General features: G+C 35.1%; 1 protein-coding gene across 1 annotated transcript; it reads left to right on the top strand.

Moving 5' to 3' along the window:
• Positions 1–1,083: 1,083 nt before the first annotated feature.
• LOC110713651 (craniofacial development protein 2-like) lies at positions 1,084–1,623 on the top strand. The gene has a single exon (XM_021892115.1). It carries the CDS (start codon positions 1,084–1,086, stop codon positions 1,621–1,623), a length of 540 nt encoding a protein of 179 aa, XP_021747807.1.
• Positions 1,624–8,635: the final 7,012 nt, after the last annotated feature.

Consider the following 8,635-nt stretch of genomic DNA (forward strand, 5'->3'; position numbering starts at 1 on the left):
TCACTTATATATATACGAAGAGTTATGCAAGCTAAGCAATAATTTTGTAGTTTTGGTTATGAGGTTCTAGATAAAAGTATGTATGATAGAAGAGAATCTAATGCCAAATTTGCTTTTTTACGTGGGCAAAATTGAATAACACTTCCCGTCAAAAAGTCTAAGTCGGAAAAAGTAGTTGATTTTCAAGTTAAGCTAGCTAGTTGAATAAGTATGAGGAATTCGAATCAATTTTAGGTTTAGCTTTATTCCTTGTTTGAATTTTCTCTGTGACGAAATAGCCAACTAGGGTATAACCAATGCGAGTTGTAACATATTTCAAATTCTTTTGTTGCAATATGGTAGACGAATATGACTATCTTTGGACATAGGAGTTTTCAGCATGATGGATATGTCATAGATCAAATCAATCAAAACTCTATTGTTTGGCATCATTTTTTGTTTTCAATTTCCTTTTTTTCCAAAAAAAAAAAAAAAAAAAATCAAAAACAGGAAACAAGAAAAAGGTGTTTTTAGTTTTCTATTGTAAGTTTTCAAAATTATCATGATTTAAATAAATTTGACTAATTTTAGATTCATTATATGATTTTCAAAAACAAAAAACCAAAAAATAGAAAACCACAGTGATACCAAACGAAGTCAAACTAATGGTTGAAATTAGTTCCAAAACTGGTTTTATATTCTACTCCCTCTTTTTTTTTTAATTAAGTACCCCATTGGGAATTTTGGCACTATTCACTAAACATATTTTGACCAATGTTTGTGAATAATTATACATAAGAAAAAATATATAGTCTTGTGGGTACTTGTTAAAATCGTCTCAATGAGTATATAATTAATTTTCAATTGTTATAATTTATAGTTAACGATATATAGTCTTGTGGGTACTTGTTAGAATCGTCTCAATGAGTAGATAATTAACATTCAATTGGTTTTTTTATTTTTTTTTATTTTTTTATTTTTAAAGTATGCAAGGGTTGCTAGGTCATCGCCCGGAAGCGACGCGCCACATTGCCCAAGTGTGGTGTCAAAGGATCAAGGGCTTTAGTTGGGGACAGGAGGGAGCGTGGTACGAGTGCGCTTGGTATGAGGGAGCGTGGGAGAAAGGACTCTAGTTTGCGGATTGGTTCTTGGAATGTAGGGTCTCTTACGGGAAAATCAGCAGAAGTGGTAGAAGTGATGAAGAGAAGACGCGTAAACATCATGTGCCTCCAAGAGACAAGGTGGACAAGAGAAGGAGCTCGAGGCTTGGTTTTGGGGTATAAGGTGTGGTACGTTGGACAGGAAACAAGCCACATGAACAAGAATGGAGGAGCTAGGAACGGAGTTGGTGTGATTCTTAATGAGAGGTTGTCGAAAGAGGTAATCGAGGTCTATCGGAAGAATGATAAGTTGATAAGGGTGAAGTTGCTATGTAGCAAGGAGATTGTGAATGTTATTAGTGTTTATGCTCCCCAAGTTGGTTTGGATGAAGAAGACAAACGACAATTTTGGAAGGATTTAGACGAGGTGGTACAGGGTGTCCACCACACTAAGAAATTATATATTGGAGGTGATTTAAATGGGCATGTTGGGGCGATCCGAGATGGCTACGAGAGTGTTCATGGAGGCTTTGGGTATGGATAGAGGGACTCAGGGGGTGAAGCTATTATGGATTTTCCCCAATCATATGATTTATTTTTGGCTAATACTTGGTTTAGGAAGCGAGATTCACACTTGATAACTTTCCAGAGTGGAGCAAATGCTGGAGGATTTATGTCTTCGTCAAGTGCAATTACTAGATATATAAATGGATCAAATTATGGAGACAATTAAGTTCGTTCTTTTGGGTCATCGTATTATCATAGCTAGAGGTACTTACGATCTTTGAGCTGTTAAAATGGCCTAAAACCCAATTGAACGGATCCTATAAGGTCACACAAAGGGCCTAGGCCCATGATGGACCTTCTCCCTCTAGGTGGCCGGCCATATGGAGGATTTTAGGTGGATTGGGCTTGCTTCCTAGTCTAGTTATATTATGATTATAAATAGACTAGGTGCCTAGGGCTGAAATAATATTAGTGATCATTAGATCAAACCCTAATTAGCAAACACAAGCCAACCCCTCTCATACTCTTTCTCACTCTCGTCCGTTTCTCTCCCCTTGCGTTGGTGGTGTGTACGGTGGTGGTGGTGGCCGGTTATCCGCAAAGGTGGTGGTTTTCCTCCTTCACTCAGCTCAACCAATCTAATATTGGTGGACGGTTCATTCGAATCTCGTGGACTAAGTAGAGGACTCACGCTTGGGGCTCTATTCTCTCCCTGATTAGCTGATCGAATAGCTACGTGGAATTCATGCTTCAAAGGTATAATTATATGGTTCTTATATGTTATGCATGTGATCTTGATTTAGGTGCGTATGAATATGATTTATGAAATTCTGCATATAGTACCTTATAGTCCTACAGTGGTATCAGTTAGCCTCTTGCATGAACACTCTTGATTATAATAATACGATTTTTGAAGTCCATGTTCATATTTTTATAATCAATTAAGAGGGAGAAATTAATTTAATTATGGTTCAATTATTATATTAAATGTGTTTTAACTCTTGGAATTGATTAAATATGATTTACATTTGCTCAAAATAGCCATAGGAGGACCGAATTTTTGCCCTAAATTATTCGAAAATTTCGAACCCTAACCCTAATTTATTCGAAAATTTCAAGCATAATAAGCCTTGAAAATTCGATTTTGTGTGCTTATTTTGTTCAATTCGTTTTAAGTATGTTTCATAATTTTAATTAGAATTGTTTCATGCATAAAAATGTTTTGTGTATGATCAGCAATTTAATTTTAAGAGTTAGGATTAAATTGGGATTAATTTTATGATGAACCCTAATTATAAGAATTGAATGGGATTTAATTTTAATCATTGGAACAATTTAATTTATTTTTACAAATGTTGTTTTAATAAAAAAAATATAAAAAAAGGTTTTTAAGGGCGGCAGCCGCGGCTGGGTGGCGCAGCCACGGTGGCTGTCGTCGCTGCTAGTCCAAGAGGGAAGGGGAGGGGACGAAAGGCGGTCCGAGAGTGGCTGGGCAACAGCTGTGCAAGTGTTGCACGCTACTGTCGTGGCTGCTCGTGCTGCTGCTCGCTGCTCCCCTTACGGTAGTGGCTGCGTAAAGCAGCAAGCCACAATGGCTAGCTTCGGCTAGCCAACCATGATGACCAGCGTGTGGCATAGTTTTTCCAAAAAAAAAATATTGTTTTAAAAATATTTTGAGATAAAAATCAGATTTTTATTTTAGGGATAAAATCAAAATTTCAAAAGTTGATTAATGTGATGATTATCCATAAATAAGTTGTTAAAAATTTGTGATTATCCATGATTAAAGTGGTTAATTTTGGATAAAATTTGTTAGGATATTTTGAGCATATTCCAAAAGGATAATAATTGATTTAAATAATGTGATTATCCCATAACTAGATGTGGAAATATTGATTTTAAAATTACTTAATTGGCTAGTAATTAGGATATAATCTCTTAAATTAGGTAGGATAATCATGGAATATAAATATGATTTATCTTTCCATATTAAAATAAGATTTGATTCTATCTTATGCCATATTTAAAATATATGATATTCTGTGGATGGTAATGGATAATATATGATATTATCTAATTATGATTAAAAATATGAGATAATTTAGGAAATGCGTTGCCTTAACTATGAACATTTGATGTTGTAGTTTAAACAAGCATGTTGAGTGATTTATTATATGACACTTTTATATAATATATGATATTATGCTGCTATATATAGACTAGTATGGCCCATAGATTCTAAATACGATCTGCGCATCGTGACGTATTTTGTAATCTAAATACGGTCTTCATACCATTAAGTATTTTAGGTAACTTTCATTTAAAGTAAATAGTTTGGTAATTTAAATAGTTTAGTCCAAAGAAGCCATGAAGTGAAGGCCCAAAGGAGCAAGGTGCAGTGTGGATGGGAGATCCATGAAGGTTCAAGTGGGAGCTTTTCAATTCTAGTTTTGTTAGGACTAAGGGGCCATACTATGTCATGTTTTATTTATGCATTAGTAGGTCATGCATGTTAGATTTTGTTAATGTTTGTGATGATGCGCTACAATTCACTAAACAATCACAACATAATAAATCTAGGTCCCGATAATATTGAGATTGCTTTTCCAATTAGATACCCAACAACCCTTCGATTGTGAGTGATGGGTCTGCCTCCGCAGGGTGTCACTTGTTATCTTAGGTAATTTGGGATAGATCAGGTTCTACACATTTAGTTGGTTATGCTCAACAAGGTTACCTAAAGCATTTAGAAACTTGAAGCAAAGGGTAATAATTAAACATGTGATCGTTAATTATTCAACCAAGAGTTACAAGAGTTGTAATCAGTAAAGAGTTTACTCACCTTGAAAATGTAATGCTTGATGGTAGGGCCTCAGTCCGGTCAACTATTACACAAATAAAGGGTCTTGGAATCACTTAATTCAATTAAGATCATTTAATATTGAATAAAGTGCTTTAAAGTAACCTATTTAATTCGTTTATGGTACTTTAATTTTATTAAACATAATTATTAAAATTTGCCTTATTCTGTCATAGATAGGTAGCCATAACAACAATGACTACAATATTTACAATCTTTGACCATTCCTTGAGAAGGATAGGTTGACAAGGGACAACTTTTCCAATTGGGAAAGAATGCTGAGACTTGTTCTGAAATCTGAAGGTAGAGAGGATGTCATTGACACCCCATTGCATGCACCTTTGCCAAAAAACGCTACTGAGGCTCAGAAGCGTAGGCATAAGGAGACTCTTGATAGGGTTGTGCCTATCACTTGCTTAATGATTGCTACTATGGGGCCTGGCCTTCAAAAGCGTTTTGAAGATCAAGATGCATACACTATCATGCAAGAACTCAAAGCCTTGTTTAAGAAACAGGCACGAGTTGAGAAGTACGAGCTCTATCGAGAGATTTTGGACTGTAAGATGGAAAAGGGTGCAACAATTCATGATCATGTTTTTAAAATGATCGGCCTTATTCAAAATATGGAGTAAATGGGGCACCCATACAACAATGAGATGGCTATAAACATCATTCTCCACTCACTTCCAGAATCCTTAAATCAAGTTATCATGAACTTTAACATATCTGATGCTGAAAAGACAATGAAAGAATTGCATGCTATGCTGGTTAGTGCAGAGAAGCAGATTCCCAAGGACGTTAAGAAAGAGGTTCTTATGGTCCAGAAAGGGAAGGGGTTCAAGAAAAAGGGGCAAGGGGCAAATGCCAAGAGCAAGGGCAAGAAAGTTTCCAAGGCTCCTGAAAAGCCCAAGGTGAATCCAAAGCCCAAGCCTGCAAGTGAAAGTGAATGCTTTTACTGCAAAAAGAAAGGGCATTGGAAGCACAACTGCCATAAATACCTTGACTTCCTCAAGAAGAATGGAGCATCGACCTCAGGTAACATGTTATAAACATTTTAAATTTCACTTAGGTATGTGATACCAAGTTGCAGTGCTAACATTATTCATGTTGTGCAAAAGCTGCAAAGAAGTGAGGCTAGCGTGAAAATGGAGCTTAAGGGTGCACGAGAAGTGTTGAAGTGGCCGGGAAAAGTTTCATAGTTTTAAATTCTGATTAATTTATGATGATTTTAGACTTATTTCCGGGTTTTTGATGAGACAATTTTTCAGTTTTTGTTGAAATACTGATTGGTTTTACTTGGCATGGACAAGTGTTGATCCATGACCAAGGTAATAAATTGTTTTGATTTTGCTAGCTATGAGTTAATTTTGTTCTATGACATTGATTAAGTAGATTACAAAAGCAAAATAGATGATTCAAAACCAACCTACTTATAGCATAGTAAGGTTAGGTCACATAAACCAATCGCACATCCAAAGATTTCAAACGGATGGACTCTTATCCTCATTTGATTATGAATCACTTGAGAATTGTGAGTCATGCATGTAAGGTAAAATGACCAAGTCATCTTTTAGTTGAAAGGGTGAAGGAGCTAATGACCTTTTGGAGCTCATACATATGGATGTGTGTGGACCAGTAAGTTCAAAGGCTAGATATAGATTTAACTATTTCATTGCTTTTACTGACGATTTAAGTAAATATGGATATATTTACTTAATGAAGCGAAAGTTGGAATCATTGAAAAGTTCAAGGAATTCCAGAATGAAGAACAAAAAAAAAAATCAGTTTGAGATAAACAATTAAAGCACTACGATATGATTGTTGTAATAAATATTAACTCAAAACAATAATGATCATCTAGAAGTTGTGGAATTATTTCACAATCAAAGGAACACAACAATTAAAGTGTGTTAGAAAGGAGGAATCAAACCTTGCTTGCCATGGTTCGATCCAAGATTATCTTTAATGATGTACACACATTGTTTTGAGGATATGCATTAGAAAATAATTGCAAAAATACTAAACAAGAAATCCGTCCAAAGAAGTTGAGAAGACGCCATATGAGTTATAGAGTGAAAATGTTCCAAAGTTGTCTTTTCTTAAGATTTGGGGTTATGAAATCTATGTAAAATGTTTACAAGGTGACACATTAGTCCCTAAAATTAGATAAATATTTCTTCATGGGTTATCCTATAGAAACAAGGGGTATTACTTCTACAATCGCGTAGATAACAAAGTGATTGTTGCTCGCGATGGTGTCTTTATAGAAAGGAAATCTCTTTCTACAAAGACAAGTGGGAGTAAAGTTAGATGTCAAAGCGATTCGAGACGAGCAACAAATGGATGTGGATAACACTACATCAGAGACGAGGGTGAGTTAGTTAATTTGAACATATGTTGGAGCAAGCTAATTCAACCAACGAAGCTCCTATCGTCCCACTAGAATGAAAAACTTCAAAGAGCTGAAGGGTATAATTTCTATTGTTGCTCATACCAGTCGTAGGTATTTCAGAATCAAAACAAACAGTTTGTTGAAATTCTGATAATTGAGGATCCCAAAATTTTCTTAATGGAATGGTTGGAACCCACACCCTACAAGCAAGCTTTGGTAAGCACCAACTCATGAAATGGCTTGAGGCCATAAAATTAATCCAGAATGGACTCCATGTCATAAAGATGATGTGTTAGTCTAAATAGACTTGCAAATGGGGTCAAACCCATTAGTTGCGTTAGTCTATTCGGATTCTTCTAGCGATTGCTGAAATCTTTCGATTACGAAATTTGGCAATTGGACGTCAAAATCGTCTTCTTGAAATGTTCTTGATAGAGGATGTGTATATCACACAACATAAGGATTTGAAGATCCAAAAAATTCCTAGAAATTTTTCAAACTTCAGAAATCCATTTATGGATTGAAGCAAGCATCAAAGAGTTGGAACTTTCATTTCGACGAGGCAATCAAACAGTTTGATTTTCCTTAAAGAGCGAAAAGAATCTTGTGGATACAAGAAGTTTAGTGGGAGCAATCTGATTTCTTAGTCTTGTATGTAGATGACATACTGTTCATATGAAATGACATGCCAATGCTTGAGTAAGTCAAGTAATGGTTAAAGAGTTGTTTAATATGAAAGACTTAAGAGATGCCAAGTACATATTGGGAATCAAGATCCACAAAATGAATCTTGAAGAATGATTGGACTTAATCAAGAGACTTATGTTGATAAGATTCTAGACAGGTTCAAGATGCAAGACTCTCTAAAGGAGAATTTCACTCCCATGCTTCATGGTGTTACGCTTAGTAAAACTCAATGCCTTCAAAAGCCAGAAGAGTTAAGTCGTATGGATAATGTTATACCTTATGAATTTGCAAAAGGGTCCATTATATATGCCATGATGTGTACAAAGCTGGATGTTACAAATTCCTTGAGCATGTATAGCAGGTTTCAAGCAAATTCTGAATAAGCATACTAAAAGCTGCTAAGAACAAATCCTTGAGTACTTGAGAAGGACTAAAGGAATGGTTCTAGTTTATGGTGGTAAAATTAAATTAGTTGTCAAAAAGGTTAATTATATGGATTCAAGTTTCCAAACAGACAAAAATGACTTTAGATCTTGATCTGGGTACATTTTATGTCTGAATGGAAAGACAGTGAGCTTAAAGAGTTCGAAGCAGAGCACTGTTGCATACTCAATGTTAGAATATGAATGTTTAGCTGCAGTAGAAGCAGTTAAAGAGGAAGTTTGGATCAAGTAGTTTTGTGACAAAATTGGCACCTTTGCCAATCAAAGGAGCCAGGGTCACATTACAAATCCAAACATGTTGAGATGAGGTATCACCTCGTTCAGGAGATCATTGGATAACGGGATGTCATGATCTAAAAAGTTTCATTTGAGTGAGAATATCACTTATTTATTTACTAAACCCCTTCCATAGACCAAAGTATGAGAGTCATATTAAGGCTCTTGGATTGAAGCAACTTATGTAATTTAAGTTGTATATGTTTTGAGAAAACATATTACATAAGTAATACATTAACTTGCAGAATTATGTTTAGTCAGAAATTTTCATTTCTCTTATTTAATTATGGTTTTTGAAATTAAATAAAATTTCCAAAATAATTATGAATTGATAGGTTCATCAAGTTGATGACTTGGTGAATGAAACCCCACAGGTGAACAAAATCCATAT

Source organism: Chenopodium quinoa, unplaced genomic scaffold, assembly GCF_001683475.1.
Source record: "Chenopodium quinoa cultivar QQ74 unplaced genomic scaffold, ASM168347v1, whole genome shotgun sequence".
Lineage (NCBI taxonomy): Eukaryota > Viridiplantae > Streptophyta > Magnoliopsida > Caryophyllales > Amaranthaceae > Chenopodium > Chenopodium quinoa.